At 46.4% G+C, this 18,127-nt stretch overlaps 1 protein-coding gene across 12 annotated transcripts in view; it reads left to right on the top strand.

Moving 5' to 3' along the window:
• Positions 1-18,127, top strand: part of ATP8A2 (ATPase phospholipid transporting 8A2) — a 633,649-nt gene that overhangs the window by 431,006 nt on the left and 184,516 nt on the right. For 11 of the 12 annotated variants that reach the window (XM_006927173.5, XM_023250034.2, XM_019820599.3 and 8 more), the window contains exons 29-30: positions 4,869-4,991; positions 6,746-6,824. In XM_006927173.5, the coding sequence (XP_006927235.1) occupies positions 4,869-4,991; positions 6,746-6,824 (202 nt within the window). The remainder of the gene's footprint in view (positions 1-4,868; positions 4,992-6,745; positions 6,825-18,127) is intronic. The other variant, XM_045043371.1, reaches the window with a different exon arrangement.

The raw sequence follows: 18,127 nt of genomic DNA on the forward strand, positions 1-18,127 counted from the left end.
TGGATATGGTACTATTCTCTGATCCTTATTAGTTCATATTCCAGTTTTGCCATTGTTGTTCCAATAATGTCCTAGTTAGCAGTTTTTTTTTTTCCCCACTCCTGCCTCAGTGCACAGAGACCCAGTACAAGGGTCTCTGAGTTTGGGACAGTTTGGGACGTCTGAGACGTTCACTAGTGACCCCTGTGTTGGGCTGGATTTCCTCTTTCCATTTTCTGCAAACAGCATTTCTGTCTTACTTTTTCTTCTTCTGTATATGCTCTTTAGATTTGATTCCCCAGGCCAGCTAAAGTAGCAAGTCATGGTTTATCATAGCAGATTAAATAGCATAAAAACTGACCCGAAACTCTTAAATCTCTCCAAATAATGAACGAATGCCATCCATTGGATTCCCATCATATCTATAGTCAAATTTCTACATCATTTTATTTTATAGTGACAAGAACCACCATGATCAGATGGATTTCAGCTAGATTTCATCTCTTATTTTATTGAGGTAACTCTTAATGTGCTTTAAACTGTTTGAAAAATTATCTTATTTGATCTTATCAAGCCAGCATCATTTGAAGGAAAAAACTATGGGCCAGCCTCATTTGTAAACAGAAATATAAAAATTCTAAATAAATTATCAGCAAATAGAGTTCAAGAGTGTATCAAAAGAGTAAAATATTTGACCAAGTAGGATTTATTTCAGGAATACAGGAGGTTCAAAATTTTTAAATCTTTCTGAATATCAACAAAAGAAAAAAGAAAAACATGATCCCATCAGTGGATGCTGAGAAAGTATTTGAGGCAAGTCAGCTGCCACTCCCCAAATAAGGACTCTTAAGTAAAATGGGAAAGAAAGAAGCCAATTAACTATAATCCAGACTATTTATTAAAAAAAAAAAACAGTAGCATATTACCATAAATGGTAAAATTCTTAAACTATTTCATTTTAAATAAGAAATTAGTCAGGGATGCCTGAAATCACTATATAATTCAGCACTGGCTTTGGAATTTTCAGCAATTGCCAAGAAAATTTAAAAACTATTACTAGAAAAAAAATGACTTCTGTGCTTATACAAATATGCACACAAAAAGTGGCCTTTTAAATGTGTTCACATATGGCTGTATATCTATAAAACCCCAAACATATCAATAAATACTAGAATTATAAGAGAATTCATAAGGTGACTAGATCCATAACCAATAACTTCTTTCTATCCTAACAATCGATAGCTTTTTTAACTCTAGCAAGGAGACTTAGAAATGCAAAGGAGTAGTAATTCCTTTCATATACATTGTGTAGGAGTAATTTTTATAGTACCAAATAGAAAAAGAAATCCAAAACCTTACTGAAGTATACAAAATAGAGGAGAACAGCTAGCAAGGGATATTATTCTCTTGTATGAGAAGACAGTGTCATAAAAAAAAAAAACTCCTCTAAATTGATACATAAATATGTGTATTCCAAATAGAATCCCAGTGATTGGGGCCCGGGGAGGGGGGGAAGTTGCTCAAAATGATATCGAAGTATAAGTGAAATTAACAAGTACTTGAGAACAAATACACAGAGTACAAAAAAAGAATCACAAGGGTCAACTTCTTGTCACTAAACATCAGACAATATTGGGGTACCTGGGCAGCTCAGTTGGTTGAGTGACCGACTTTGGCTCAGGTCGTGATCTCATGGCTCATGAGTTCAAGCCCCGCATCAGGCTCTCTGCTGACAGCTCAGAGCCTGGAGCCTGCTTCGGATTCTGTGTCTCCCTCTCTCTCTGCCCCTCCCCCTCTCACTCTCTGTCTCTCTGTCTCTGTCTCTCTCAAAGAATAAATAAACATTAAAAAAAAAATTTTTTTTTAAACTTCAGACCATACTATAAACCTGTTGTAACCAAATCAATATGATCCTTACATGAAACTGCATCAATAAGTTAGAGAATCCAGAAGTAAATTCCAGTTTGGGATTCCAGATCTACAATATGTGAGAATTAAATAAACGTCAAAGGTGCTATTTTAGGAAGAGTTTGGATTAATTGTGTTCTGACAACTGGCTCTTTATTTGGAAAAAATAAAATAAAATTGGATGCCTATCTTATACCACATAGATAAATAAATTCCAGATTCGTTAAGACTTACATGTGGAAAGTGAAACTGTAAGATTCCTGCAAGAAATTCCTAAAAACTTTGATAACAATAATTGGGCACTCAAAGCTATTCTTGACCATAGAAGACTTAAGCGCTTTTATATGACAAGAGAAACCATAAAGAAAGCCAGGAGACAGTGCATCTGGATTAAAGACAGAGTTGGTATCTGTTATACTCCAAGTACTCTTAAAAAGTGGATAAACCACAAGTAGAAAATGGACAAAGGACCTGACTAGACCGTTCACAGAATTGCAAACCCAAATGTCCAACAAATATATAAAAACACGCTGACACGTGTTGGTAGTCAGGGAAATGTAAGTTTCCTTTTAGGTAAGAATTAATATCTTTAATTTTTTAGCCTGGAGGATATTAAATGTAACACCCAGTGCTGCTGGGGAAGCAGGGACAAGATTACTGTTGTCCTTCATGAAGGGAAGGGTAAATGATTGGAAACTTTTTTGGAAACCACTGAGCAAACGTCTTGTAAAATTTGACATGTATCTTTTTACCCTGCAACCCTATTTCTGGGAATCCTTCCCACAGAAATAAAAGATAAAGGTATCTTTGTTATGATACATTATGGACGTTTATTACGTAATGTGTGCGGAAACAAAGGAATACCTATCTGTAGGCGAATGGCTGAAAAAATACGGAGCCTCCGTATTATGAATCACTGTGTGGGGGGGACAAATACTGCTTTAGTGTCAAACCCAGGGGACATGTGAAGCATCCCATGATGTATTGTTTTGCGAGAAAAATACGAAGAAAAATTTGTTTCTATAAAACAGAGAATGGGGGCGCCTGGGTGGCTCCCTCGGTTAAGCGTCCAACTTCGTCTCAGGTCATGATCTCACAGTTTGTGAGTTGGAGCCTTGCATCAAGCCCTGTGCTGACAGCTCGGAGCCTGGAGCCTCCTTCAGATTCTGTGTCTCCCTCTCTCTCTGCCCCTCCCCTGCTCATGCGCGCACTCACGCTCTCTCTCTCTCTCTCTCTCTCTCTCTCTCTCTCTCTCTCTCTCTGTCTCTCTCTCAAAAATAAGTAAACATTAAAAAGAATTTAAAAAACAACGACAACAAAGAATGATCTATGTGTGTGGTGTGTTAAAGCAGGGTGAGAATATGATAGGTCCTACTGGGGGGTTGGCCACTGGCGAAGGGGGGACGATGTGAAGTGGGTGGAAAGTCCCGTAAAAAAGGAGAAGCAGCAGTAAGGACGGGAACGTGAAGCACGCGTGAAAGCACATCTAAGCGGAACAACGAGGGTGGGTGGACGTACAGCTGTGCGCGGGTTCTGAGATGTTGGCTGGGAGCACCTCCCTTAAACAGGTAACTTGTGTTATTGTGAGAGGGCCGAGTGCCAGCCCTCTCGATCCTCTTATCCTTGAAATCTGGAGGAGGTTGAGACGATCCCCAGGGCCGTTTTCCTTTCTGCTCCAGGGTGGACGAGGATCATGGGAGTTTTGTGGGCCTTATTCCACCACATCTCTGATTGTTTTATCCTAATAGATTTGGAAAAGGCCTATTTATCTGGACTTGGGCTCCGGGTAGCTGGTGACACAGAGCTCTCAGAGACACGCATCCCGTTCCCACGGGCTTGAGAGTTTGCTGGGTTTGCGGGCAGGGATTTGCTCGGTGCTGATGCTGAGCAGTGAGTGACCCGGCCTGTGACCTCTTCCCAGAACCACGTAAGAGAATGACCTTCCTTTCCGGGCTGAAATGGCATGCTGAGTCCCAATTTCTTCTTTAGGATCCGGCTCTCTCTTTCCCAGACGCAGTCAGGAGCGTGCCAGTCCCCTGTAGATTACAGGTAAAGGTCGTGGTCTCAGCAGGCACCAGGAGACTCGTCGTGGCAGGTTGCTCTGTCTCCTTCCCAGCCTCGTCTTGTGCCACGTCCTCAGCCAGCCACCGTGCCGGAAGTCTCAGGAGTCCTCACCCCACCCCCGGACGTGCCACCTGTGTTCCTGCCTGAAGCTTTGCGAGGGGTGCCCGTTTCACGGGAGCGTTCCCTTCTGCGCCCCTCTCCCCGGCCTCCCCCTTCATCCCGCCAAATCCCGTAGGTCCAGTACCCTACAGGTCAGGCACTCTTTGGTCCCAGAACCCTTTCCTGACTTTCCCTTCTCCTTCCCCACCGTCTCCCCCATGAGTGGTTTCGCAGAGCACCGACTCGTAGGTGTTTATTTATACGCCGGCTGCCTGCCGCCCGTCTCCAGCCCTACAGTAGACAGAGCTCCTGCGGGTCAGGGACCTGCTTCTCCTCCTCCTCCTTCTGTACATATTCCTGGTGCTTATCGCGGCGTCTGGCCCATAATTCATTCCCGAGAAATGTCTGTCAGATGAATAAATGGGTGAAGTACCTCGTGCTTCCTGAAATTTGAGTATAAAGTCAGGATGGGAAGTTGTAAAATCGCGCCTCGGCGACGCTAACAGGAAGGCGCGGCACCCCACAAAGCCACCGAAACCACCGCTCGCTTGACAAAGGCAGGTAGTTGTTAATTGAACGTGGTTTCTTAGCTAATCAGGTATTTATGGTGTTGTGTTTCGCGTCCAGTGCATTCGTTTTATGCTGATGGAGTAACAAGTAAAAACGGTCTCTCGTGTATTCTCTTTGTTTGGAGGGTGCCTGGGGAGCTGTGAATCACTGAGGCTCAGGTCTGGACTTGACTGAAAATTAAGTCATCGTTCCGTGGAAGCGAAACACTCGGGAAGGCCTCTTTTAATGGCTCGTTGTTCTCCACACAGATTTTCACAGCGTTGCCACCCTTCACCCTGGGAATCTTCGAGAGGTCTTGCACCCAGGAGAGCATGCTCAGGTTCCCACAGCTCTACAAGATCACCCAGAACGCGGAAGGCTTCAACACAAAGGTAAATGACGCTCGCCCACAGTCGTCGCCTCAGAAGCGCGTAAGCGGCGCGCTTCGTCTTCCGGCTCTAGTTACCTGCCTGAGAGATCAGAGAGAACATTGGAGAAGAGTTGAGGCCCCGGCCCTCTCCAAAGTGTAGCCAGCCGGTGAACCCCAGATGCCGAGTCGGAAAGGAAGCTTCCGCGTTGCACATTCAGTTCCTGTTTGCCGACTCCCTTGCTCTTGTCCCCGTGTGCCTTTGACATTGGTCTGGCCAGCGGCGCCCATGGCCCTGGGTCCTGTGGGATCAGCCGTCAGAGACACCCCTTCCCTTCATAAAGCCCCGCGATGAGGCCGGTGGGGGGCTTCCCTAAAGGAGCCTTCTCGCCATCTGTGGCTTGGTTTCTCAGTTAATAGAAAAGGTTTCTTTAGTCAGTGAGTAGAATTGGCCAGATGTCAACACGGGAATCAAGGCAGTGGTGGGTATTTCTTTTTCAGCCTGGATAATCAACCAGAAGAGAGAAGGCACCTAGACCTAAAAGATGCCTAAAAGGCACCTAGACCTAAGCAGTCCTGCAGAGGGCCGAGCGGAAGCTGGGTTAGGCTAGGTGTTGCCGGGATTCTGCCGTCAAGCCTGGCAAAGGGGACCTCCCAGGGTCTGCCAGTCACAGCTAAGCAGCCGGGTGGTTGAGTCTCGCTGGCCAGAAGGGAAGACCCGTGCCTGGTTTGGTGCAGGATGCCTCCTTTGCCATGTTTCTGTCTTAGATTTTTGTGCAGGAGGGGATTAGGGGGTTGAAACAGAGGTTCATTTTAACATTTTAACAGCGGTCGGTTAAAATACAGGGCGCTGGTTGTGTGCATGATTTGCTTGGGTAGCCACCGGGGCCTTGGTAAGGGTGACAGAGGGTGAGACTTATTTGCAGACACCTTGAAGATTTTTTTTTTTTTCTTTTGAGGGGATAGGTGAGGAGGTCAGGGAAAAGGCAGGAAAAAAAATGAACTTTTCAAATGGGAAAATCCCATTGTCTTATCATTTTTTTTTCATTATTGTCTGTCTCCCCACCACTACTTAGGATCAAACTATAGGACAGTCCCCGGAACGATCTGTAGATGTTTGAATAAACTCAAGCTGGTGTCAGTATGGTAGTTCGGTTCATCTCAGTAGTTAAAGAGATCCTCGAAATGCATTTGTGAAACTCTGGTTTGGAAGAAACTAAACTTTGCGTTCTCTTGTTTGACCTTTCAAGTGTTAAAGAGTTTTAAACGTGCATGATACTAACCAAACTCCTAGAAGTGAGCGAGTTGCACGGGAGGGATTTCAAAAAGCAAAACAAAACAGTGAGAGCGCGGTGTAGGAATCCACATTTAAGGCGTTTTCAGTGTTTTCAAAACATTTCTGTCTCTTGTTAACAATTTTGACCTAATACCCTTCTCTTTCTAGATGATTGTAAAATTGCATTGTCTTTTTTATGATTATTTAAAAAAAGGATTGTAATTCATTTTTTTGGATGTGGACAGATTGTATATTGCTCTATGTATACGGCCATATACATTCAGGTCTTTGTAGTAAGGCGATATTATCTGGAGATCGTCCAGTCATTTGTACGTAAAAACGAGGAAATAGGTATTTTTTTTTTTTTAACTTCAAGAATAATACGGTGCTTCTGCAGCGACGCAGCGCCCTGCCAGTATCCTTCGCAATGAGCCGTCTGTTGAGTTGCGCAGAGGTCAAGAGTTGTGGGCAGCTCCTGACTCCCTTGGTTTGTTTCCCCTTAGGTTTTCTGGGGTCACTGCGTCAACGCCTTGGTCCACTCCCTCATCCTCTTCTGGTTTCCCATGAAGGCGCTGGAGCACGGTAACAGCCTCATGACCTCAACTGTCAGCAAGTAGCTCTGCGGTCCCCCTGGTGCCAGTTGTTCACGATTCCCCCCCCCCGCCCCCCCCCCCGGTTCTGCAGACCTAGAGATCACAAGAACACGTTTTAGAAGAAAACCGTACCTAAAATCCAATGAGAGCGAGGGCTCAGGTTTATAGCTTGTAGGTTTCATCCATTCTGGCTCCGAGAGCCCGTTTTCTTTCCAGTTGCCCGGAGAGTTTAAATGCTAGGAATTCTAAACTTTATTTCTAATAACCGTCTGAGGCGAGGATCTCGAAGCAAAGCACGGCACTGTAATGAAACATCGATGCCTCCCGTCCACGAGTTTGACGTTTTCGGTTAATTACTTGGGCTTTCGTTTTCCACCCTCACGGACCTATATGCAGAGTAACTCAAATCTCGTGAGAGCCTAACCTCACACCCCATTTCCTGAAAGAGTTGCCTTTCCTTGACATACGCGTTTCAAGCAAACTGTTAAGGTTTGCGGACTGATTCTCTCGACTGGGTTCAGTCCTCCCTCCAGCTGGAAGAGGGCATGTGAGAAATGCAGCTGACTCAATGTATCCAAAATGTTTCCTCCTAAGGAGAGACACATCTTTTAGTCCCAGAAAAGGAAAATGTATCATGAGAATGCTTCTCTTTCATCCCTGTCAAATAGTAATAATCCCCCGGGGAAAAATTACTCCAAATGTTGACTAGACAAGGCCTTTTATTGTTCAGAGAACCAAAGAATATAAAGCCTACAAGCCTCTTTGTTTCTGTGTCAATGTGTTTTGTGCTTCAAACAGAAATGATTCATCCTCGCTGATAGTCTTTAGCCTATTAAATACTGACAGTTGGAGAAAATGCATGCACAGCCAATTTATTATACCCTATGACCTGTTCTCTGAGTCTCATCAGACCTCCTTGTCCTGGAAGGGTCCCTAAGTCTCCAGATCAGAAAATAAAATGTCCTGTTTCCAGACCCACCCCCACAAGGGACATTCTAGCAGAATCGTGTCCTTTTAACTCTAAAGCTTTCCTGTGATTCATTTTTACTCAGAGTAGATCTTCACATATTTTGAATGAGCAGGGGTTCCAAAGAGTGCTGAATGTGGTTTGTTGTAGAAGCCCTGCCAATTTGGTGATAGAAGCAGCCATCACTGTGTCAGGACGGACTGGCAATGGGAAGCATGGGAACAATTTTGGGGGGGGGGCGCCTGGGTGGCTCAGTTGGTCAAGCATCCGACCCTTGATTTGGGCTCAGGTCATGACCTTGTGGTTTGTGAGATCGAGCCCCACGTCAGGCTCTGAATGGACAGCATGGGGCCTACTTGGGATTCCCTTTCTCCCTCCCTCCCTCTGCCCCTCCTCTCTCTCTCTCTCTCTCTCTCTCTCTCTCAAAATAAATAAATAGTAAAAACAAAGAAGCCAACAATTTTGGCAGTTGTCCCCTTGGCCCACACGCAGGGAGACACAGGGAATGGTGTGGACTGAGCACAATGGCTATCTCCAGGCCCCTTCCCCTTCTTATCGAGACGTTGCACTCTGGTCCTAACTCCAAAGTGCTTGCCTTGGGACTCTCAGAAGAGTTGTAAGATGGTCATTTGCTTGTCTGCTTCCAAAAGAACTAGCGTGGCCCATTCTGCGGTAGGGGCAGGGGTTTTCCAATCCTAGAGTCATGATTATGTGCTTTGAGCTCGTGTCTTGTGGTTTGTGGCAGAATTGTTACAGTCAAGCTGTAGTCCATTATGTAGATCTATTCGTTCACCTCACGCAGCCTGTGTTGAAAAGCAGACAGACTCCCGAAAAGTTACTTTACCTGAGAGATAACACCAGATGAATTTCAGGTTCGTTTCTGCCGCCCTGCCTGCTTCCCTCAAATTTGGCAATTTGCCTAACAGCCAGCCAATGACATGAGTTTTTCCAGTTTGTGTTATCATCACCAATGCCGTTATTTCGTTGTGTTCAGTAAGCCCGCAGCATGGGGGTTTTCTTTTCATTGTGTTGTAAACATTAACCTATTGAGCGAACCTGTGTAAGACAAAATAAATTGCAAATATTAAGTATGTTTGGCAGAGAATTGTAGGAGACCATTGGAGTTCTTGTTCATCAGTTGACTTCCTCTAACAAATGAATATTTTAGAATGAATTTCTTAATTCTCACGATTAATGGGTAGCAAAAACGGTCGTACTGTTGCTCTTTAACCTCGTTCCCGTGATGCTGACGTCCAAGGCACTGTGGTGGATGATGAGGGTGACAGGTAAATAAATCAACGTGGGTCTTACCATCAAAGAGTTTGTAGTCTGATAAGGGAGACTGGATTCACACGTGGAAGCTTCTAGTACAAAGTAGAATATTATTGCCTCAAGTAAAATACACCTGGCGTGCTATGGGATTTTGGAGGGCTGAGAGAGAAATGCCTTTCATTTGGAATTGCTAGTGACCTGTTAGAGAGGACATTTAGGTTTAGCCTGAAAGTCCAAGCAGGATCGAGACACGTAGGCATGGAAGGAAGAGCCGGATACAGTGGGGAATTTCAGGGCTGGTGTGGAAAGCTTCGAGGAGCTGATCCCTTCAAGGGTAGAAGACCGGAAAAGGTTTGAGAAGGTGGGTGAAAGCCGGACGGCACAGGGCTTTGCATGCGAGGTGAAGAAGTTGGGACTAAAGATGTTAAGTGAAGAGTCACGTAGAATTTAGATCAAGGAGAGTGTTATGATCAGAGCAATCTGGGGGGCGGGGGGGGGGGACGAACATGTGATGTCAGATAAGGTGAGTGGTAGAAGGAAAACCACTTGTGTCTCCAGGCGTCGCAGGGAGCGTTTCAGCAGAGTTAAACCCAGGAAATGGGAATGTGTCTAAGGAGGAGGGAGCCTGTGTTGAGAACTTCTGTATTCAGCAGAACCACGGCGTCTCTCTGATGTGCCCTGACCCCGGGAGTGCGCAGATATGAATCCCGCCTCTCTTACCCTCTGGCGGCTTGCAGAAGGTGGGAGCCGATGACCAGCAAGCACGTAAGGAACTGCTGAATGGCCAGAGTGCTGGGTGCTACGGGGACACAGCCTAGTCTGGTGGGTCGAGGAAAAGGCTCCTCCAAATAAATGACATCCATGTGTTTGAAAGTTGAGGAGGGGGTGGCCAAGTGGGGCAGGGGAGGTGTGGGGGAAGGTGGGGAGAAAGAGCATCCCTGGCCCAACCAGGCAAGCACGTGAGCACCCGCACAGGGCGTGGACACTATTTACCGGTGTGGGAGCCGGGGAGGGGGCGGGGACCTGGACTGCAGACTCTGTTCAGCCTCCGATGAGCATTTCAGGATGCTGGACAGTGAATGTCAGTAACCCCCCCTCCTTGTCTCCCAATCCTAATGCAATGATAATAGACCGAAGCACGTCTTCACGTATTTCCAGTGTTCCCTCCGGGGTGAGCAACGGCACCCACGGTCGAGACAGCTACAGCACAGAGGCGGCAGGAGTGGCTGGAACAGAGGGCAGAGAGGTTAGGTGAGGGTCGCGTCACGAAAACCCGGGTGGGCACTTTTCTCAGTGAGGGGTTGGAGGTGAGAAAACTGCTGTGTAGAAAAACACATGAGGGTTGGCAGGAAGATGGGGGTTTCTTTGGGCGTGGGTGCGGGTAGGGAGAGGAGAGTCAGTGGTGGCGATTCAGAAAGGTTGCAAGTTTGAGAAGATAAGGACTCTTGCCGGGATTACTGGTTCGTGTGTGCTGATTGGCAGTCTCAAATAGAAATGAGTTCCCGTGACACTTTGAATTTCCGCTTAGAGCAATGTTATCACCCAACCCCCAAAGACACCTGATCTGAGACAAATTAAGGCACTTCCAAGGCAGCTCGGATCCTGATCTGACAGAGGAGTCCCTCCTTCACCCCCAGGTCCTGCCTGAAGCGGTTCCTTGGACTCCTCCCTCCACCCAGGGCCTTAAAGGAGTTTTGCCTGACAGGCTAAGGTCCTAGAGTATTTCATTCCTGTCATCGACGCATGCTTCACGGATTATGTCACAAAGACAGTGGATTTTACTAGGGAGTTCTCTGTCCACCATCCGTGAAGAGAGGCACAGGTACATACCAGTGTTGTTCACTCTGGGCACGTAGTTGTTGGGAAGGAGTATTTTTTGAGAAGGTGTGAGCACACCATTCATTCCTTAGAAAGGTTCCAGGAATTTTGCTTTGCTTATGTCTGCGTGGTTTTGGATAGACCTTTCAAAGCACTCCTTTGCTGATGGAGTTTGTGAGGACTCATTGCAAGTTTCAAAATAAAACTTTCCACTCCGGCAATTCAGCAAATCAGATTTCTTCCGACCATCACAGCCTTACGCTCAGTCCCGTGGCCCATCTGCAGCTCCCACGCTTTGATGTGAAAAGCGATTCTAGGTTAAAACCAGAGATGTCACCTTTGCAGGGACTGAAATTCACCAAGACCCTTGGTGCCAGGCCACACTCAGGTTTTCCGTTGGTGGATCCAGTCTGCATATTTGAGCAATCCTCCTTGAAGTGGAATGTGGCTATTGGCAAAAGAAAGCAAAATCAGGTTTGACTTACCAAAAGGACATTTTCAGATTTTTCTTGATGAAATTTAAGCGGGGGGAGGGTGTGACGAGAAAGAGAATATACTTACCAGCCGAGAAAAATTCCTGAAACATTTCTCAATTCTTCACAGTCTCCACCCTGGAAATCACTCCCACTCCTTTTCGGAAGGAAAAGTACCACAGGGATACTTATTCCACTGGCATCATTAAGCAGCAAGGTCTTTTAAGATTTCTGGAAAAGGCTATTTTCTACTTTTTAATCAACGTGCTGCTGGAAGATCAGTTTTACAAACTGTGCACACGTATACCGTGAAACGTGACATACTTCTCTGCCTGTGGCATCATCGGGCCGTTTTCGCTTGAACTATTTACGATCTACGCCCAGTACTGCAAAGTTGGCTCTGTCACGTAAATCCTAATGACTTGCCTTGCTTCCCCTTAAGCTGAGTGTGGGCAAGGCTGCCCTTGTTCTCTGGGCTCGCAACTTCTTAAACTCAATTATTCGTTCATTGAAAAGAAGGCGCTAAATGAGTCTGTTCTCTGTGCCAGGCCAGCACTGGTTTCTGGGCATCCCGTAGGGAGCCAATATTGCTCTAATGTTCCCCTATCCTACCTGATGGCACTACATCCTGGACCAGTCAGGAGGGTGTTGCTACTGCAGTTTATTCACAAAGTTTATCCACAAAATGCTGTATTTGCTTCTTTAAAAATTCTTTTAAAGTTTATTTGTTTATGAGAGAGGGAGAGAGGGGAGGAATGGGGGAGGGTCAGAGAGAGAGGGAGAGAGAGAATCCCACGCAGGCTCCACACGGCCAGCACGGAGTCCAGTGTGGGGCTCAAACTCACATGCCTGAGCCAGAACCAAGAGTCTCAGACGCTCAGCCGACTGAGCCACCCGGGCACCCACAAAACGCTGTATTTTCAAGTAAGGGATGTGAAACAAGAAACCGATGTTTTGTTCCCCTTGAAGAGTCACGACTGGGGGCGCCTGGGTGGCGCAGTCGGTTAAGCGTCCGACTTCAGCCAGGTCACGATCTCGCGGTCCCTGAGTTCGAGCCCCACGTCAGGCTCTGGGCTGATGGCTCGGAGCCTGGAGCCTGTTTCCGATTCTGTGTCTCCCTCTCTCTCTGCCCCTCCCCCGTTCATGCTCTGTCTCTCTCTGTCCCAAAAATAAATAAAAACGTGGAAAAAAAATTAAAAAAAAAAAAAGGAGTCACGACTGTGCTGAGCACAGGTTTTAAAAGATCTACGACACGTGAGAAAGATCCAGGGATGAACGTCAGATGCTAAGTGGGACGGAAAGGGGACTGGTAACCCTCCATATGTCCTCTGCCACCTGGAAACTTCTCTGAGTGGCCAGGGTAGCGGAGGATGTTCATAAGACCCTGAAGCATGTACGTGAAGTGAATGGGCCTTGCTCACTAAAATCTAGAAAAATGGAATGTGTTGGGAGCTTTTTAGATGTTTATACAAATGAAACTACCACTTATAAATCTAAATAACTCATCACTAACCCAATCATAATATACTGAAAATAAAACCAAGTCTCCAAATTCAAATTCAGAACATTTTTTTTCCTGTTTGGGTTTGTCTTCAACCCAATGACCCATTGAGGGAAAGCTCAGACTTTGTCCTTTTATCTGTCGCACCGATGTTTGGAAACACAGAATTGGGCTGGAGGCTCATTGTTGTCATTCAGTTAAATATTTCTTATGTTCTTAAATATTCGCTGTCTCTTTTTAAAACATATTTTTAAAGTTTTATTTATTTTGAGAGCGAGAGAGAGAGACAGCACAAGTGGGGGAGGAGCAGAGAGAGTGGAGAGAGGGAGAATCCCAAGCAGGCTCCACACTGACGGCATAGAGCCCCATGCAGGGCTCGAACCCACAAACTGCTAGGTCGTGACCTGAGCTGAAATCAAGAGTTGGACAATTAACCAACTAGGCCACTCAGGCACCCCTCAGTGTCCCTTCTAATAAACCCTGTGTTACATGTATTTGAAACAGTTGGGTTTGGTGTAATGCTTGTAAGAAGCGTGAGCCAGAGTCCCAGATTTCACGAACCCTTATAACTTTATCAGGAAGTTGAATTGAAGTGCGTTAGCAAGGGTGGGAATAGACTGTAACAACCCCCAGATCTTAGAGGCGTAACCCATTAAAAGCTTATTTCTTAGTCGTGTCACCATCAAATGGAGGAGTGCATTGGGCATATTTTCTTTTCTTTGATTTTTTTATTTTTGAGGGAGAGGGAAAGTGTGCATGCACAAACAGGGGAGGGACAGAGAGAGAGGAAGGGAGAGAGAGAGGATCTGAAGTGGGCTCTGTGCTGACAGCAGAGAGCCTGATGCAGGGCTCAGACTCCGGAACCATGAGGTCATGACCTGAGCCGAAGTCGGGCGCTTAACCAACTGAGCCACCCAGGCACGCTGAGCGTATTTTCTCATTTTCCATGTTTTTGATGCTCTGATGACTGGGGCCTTGATCCTGAAGAGACCATCCTTCCCAGGGCTACCTAGTTCCTAGAGAGAGCAAAGGACTCCCTTGCAACAATGTCTCTGATACTCAGATCAAGTAGTCCAGAGCCCACACCCCCAACCATCTAATCTATTAACTTTTACATACCAAGCAATATTCTCCCTGCCCTGAATCACCCCGGGGCCAGATACCAGACAACTAGGGATCACCCCTATAACCCAGAGTCTGCTGAAATTATTCACACCATCCAGTCCTAAGCTTACACAGCATACCTGCCCTGCCTTGCCCATTCCATCCCCCAAAAACCCCAGTAAAGGCTCTGGACCATGCTCTCCCCTTTCGTCGCCTTCCTCCTGACTGACCCTGGTGCTTCCCCGTGTGGCCCTGCGTGGCATCCATGGCTCCTGTTTCTAAGGATGTAAGCATGAACTTCCTTCTGTAAGCATGAACTTCCTTCACGACATCGTTTCCATGTCTGCATAGCTTACCATACCTCATTAAAACAAATTCTGGGTGCGTTTCAATGCAAGGGGGCAAGGGGACTCCACATCATGACCCCTGAGTTCACCCTCAGCCTTAACATCGGCAGGGTAGAGAGCCAGGAGAGGGAGTGGTTTCTCCTGAGCATCTCTGGAATCTCCTGCTCATGTGTGATTGGCACAGACTAGTCACAGGCCCTCCCTAGGTATGAGGGGCTAGGGAGTGCTATTTAGCTGTGCACCCGAGAATAAGGCACAAGTCTGTGGCCTTTGACTTTGACATTCAAGTTTGCTTTCCATCGTTTTTACCACCTTTTTTTTTCTTAACTACCTTTTTGAAATCCATTTTTAGTAAACAACAGTGAAAAACACATTAAAACTTGAGTTTCATCCTTAACTTTCTCCGTCAGTAATGGCAGTAGAGAGGAGAAAATCCAGCAAAAGGCTTATATAACCAGGAACTTAACCCAGCACTGGTTATGAATGTAATTATAATCACTAACACTTGTATAAACTCTACCTTCTGTAAACTCTTTCCAATATTTTATACCACTCTTTACCGAGAAAGGAAAAAATAAATTTTCTCTTCACGAATACATAGCATTGGAAGCAGAAAAGAATAGTTTCAGTCACAGAGCCGGCAGTCAAGGTATTTGAGCAGGGTGAGTTCTGAAAGTTTGTAAATCAGTGAGTTGACATTTGAGATACATCTTCACTTTCAATACTGTACTAATCTAGTAGTACCTGGTTGGGGAGTACCTCCTCGAAACGTCTAGAGTCTTGAGAGGCCCAAAGAGCAAGATGGGGTAACGATACCCTGTTAATATTCTGGAATAAGGGCTCCTGGAAGTTCTGAAGCCAAAGGGCGGGGAGAGGGAAAGCAAGAGAAACTTGGCATCCGACCTTCAGCCAAAATTCTTGGCAGGTGCCTTGTCGTCAAGGGAATGGTGCCCCCCACCTCCGTTCTCCCTACTGAGTCATAATGTGCGTGAGGTGCCTGGGATTTCTAATTCAGGTGTTCCACAGATTCTTACGACATTAAAAATGCACATATAAATTCACCATCTGTTTTCTTGATTATTAAATCCTGTCTTCCCTGACTGTACGGGACCGTGCTATAACTTTGTCTTCAGATTTGCTTTTTGTCAGAGCCATTTCTGGATACGTTCTTGTGGTTTAATGATGTAATGCTTTTAACAAGCTTTTAATTGAAATGGCATCTTTATAAAATGTCACCAACCTAGCCCTTTGAAACACTCTGAAGTAAGTTCCTTGATCATTCTGTCTGCTTAGAAAATGAGACATACTTTCCTTACAAATCACGGGTTTTCCCACAAATATTTTCAAAGAGGTTCTTGCATGCAGCATTTCTGGGCTGTCGCTACTGATGTGGAGAGTCCGTGTGGTTTTGTCTCAACGGTCCACAATAGTCTGTTTTAGTGACTATTTCTAAACCACACTTGGCTGATCTTACACTACGTTGGCCCCTGGATCCGACCAGATATTGCAAATAGTGTCAGTCTGGAAGAACAGTGTCACCCACTGCTGTGGGCCAATGGATCCTGAAGCCCCAGTGTGATATCGGCCTTTAAGAGAATGGGCTAACTCTACCCGGGACAGTGTCTCCAACTCCGTCACTTAATGTTTAACCCTTTTGATGCATATAGTAAACCCCATCGTTCTAGTAGGCTTTATGTCACATGTAGCCACAGTAAAATCATTCTAAATCTTTCCTCTTCTTTTAGGTTCTCCACTCTATGGAAATCTTCCAATGGGTTTTGGGGAGAGGCGAGCCTCGCCTCTCCCATTTCATCTCTCACCCGGGTGAATTTGATCCCCGGTTTGCAAAAGGCTGACTGGTCCCAGTTTAGTTACATGCCAGCTGTTCTGGTGCCGTAGGGAGCTGAATCCTTCTTGCTGCCACCCCTGCTCGGCTAAGCCTTCGTGTGCCGATAATGATGGCTTTCTGGTGGGAAGTGCACCGCCGTCCTGCTGGTGAAGATAGGGAAACAAAGGTTTGGGGAGCTTACGTCGCTCCGCGTGCACTCTTGACAGATCTCTCATGTTAGGGACCTTTTGAGAGCCTTGCGTGGTTCGGGCCCTGCCCACCTCATCATTCCGGCGCACGCCATCATGGCCCCATGCCCACCCTGCACGGCTCACCCCTCACCCCCCCGGGCGGGAGTCTGCCTCCATGCCCCTCTGCAGGCTCATTTCCTTTTGCCCTTTCCCCTCTCACCGCCCCCTTCCTCCCAAATAGCCATCCACCCCACCCCATGCTGCTCTGCCTGAAGTGGTGTTCTCACCGCCATTTCCACAGACGGTGGCCAAATGATGTTCTGAAGGCTGGCTTGGGGACCTCAACCACTCACCTGGGCTTGGGGGTTACTTTCTCCCTTTAAAAAAATCACTGCAGATGTTAAGTATCTGACTGAAATAAAAACAGCCAAACGACAGGAAAGATGTTTTCCTGAGTGGGTTGTTGGGGTCCTAACAGTGCTCTTCGGTTTCAGCAACGTGGGAAGAAATAGTTTGTCAGCAGCGTGCTTCAGGAATAAACCGGACAGTCGAAATGGGCTTTTCCACCCTCGAATTATCAGCAAGCCATAGCTTATTGATGCGTTCATTCGCAAATGATTTCTTAGGACTTCTCGTCTCTTCTTCAGTACGTTATTGGCAAGATTTAACAAAGAACAATGCCCACAGGTATTTGCCTCTAACGCGGTTGAAATAAAACCCGGACGAGAACGATCCATTCCATGGGAATTTCCCCAGCAGGGTGTACAGAGCAGTGTCTTGTGACTTATCTAAAGGATGCTATCTTCTTTGAGGCTTTTGGCGTGTCCCAGAATTCTCCAGTTGGCTTAGGAGTTTCTCCTTCAAGGAATAAATTACTCCCAGATGGTAATCCATTTTGACCGAGGCGGGAGATACTGTTTCCTCGGAAAACGAAGATGCACGCTGACTTATCCTTCCAAACTAATGAACAGAAACAGAAGGTTTATCCTGTCTCGTCTAAAAGTCACTTTTAGTGTATTCAGATCACCTCAAGTATAAACATTTAATGCCAGGGAGCATTTCACTTTCTTGACGGTGGAAATTAATGCCTCACCAGACTCTGGAAGCTACAGTTGGAAAATGTCTTTTAGTTTTCCCTCTTTTTCTCTCCGTGCCGCGTTGCCAGCAGAGCGTTGAGTAGTCCTAAGGGGCTCCATGGAGGCGCCGTCCTCGTAAGTGAGCTCTCAGTCCTACAGGTAACCACAGTCCGCCCCCGTTTGAAGGCCATCAGGGATCGGGTGTTGCATGCTTTGTGCGGAAGTCTCCCACTGTTTGTGCCCATCGGTCGGGGGAACAGTTGGGTGTCACTGCCTTCTTTCCACAGTCTGACTGGAGAGAAGAGGGTTCTCCCAGGTGAGACACTGCTTCAGAGTCTATTCTGTATACTTCTGGGTATTTCCAGTTCCTCTTTTGCCTGACTTCCAACGCTGTGGTTCTCAGTCTGGGCGATTTTGTCCCCGGGGGACATTTGGCAACGGCTGGAGAAAGTTTCCGTTGTCAGCTAGTGACTGGGTGCTCCTGGCATCCAGGCAAGCCGCCAAACATCCTGCGATGCTCAGGACAGTCCCGCGCAACAAAGAATTACCTGGAAAAATGTCAGTAGTGAGTGCCAAGGTTGAGAAACTTGGGACTGATGCAGTGTGCACCCTAACTCAGGTTTCAGGGGTTTCCTGCTGCTCCCCAGGTTTGCACATGCGTTTACTTCCATTTGTGGCCCAGAATTCCCGTCCTAGGAATCTAATTTTCTGTCCT

The sequence above is a fragment of the Felis catus genome, chromosome A1 (assembly GCF_018350175.1).
Source record: "Felis catus isolate Fca126 chromosome A1, F.catus_Fca126_mat1.0, whole genome shotgun sequence".
Lineage (NCBI taxonomy): Eukaryota > Metazoa > Chordata > Mammalia > Carnivora > Felidae > Felis > Felis catus.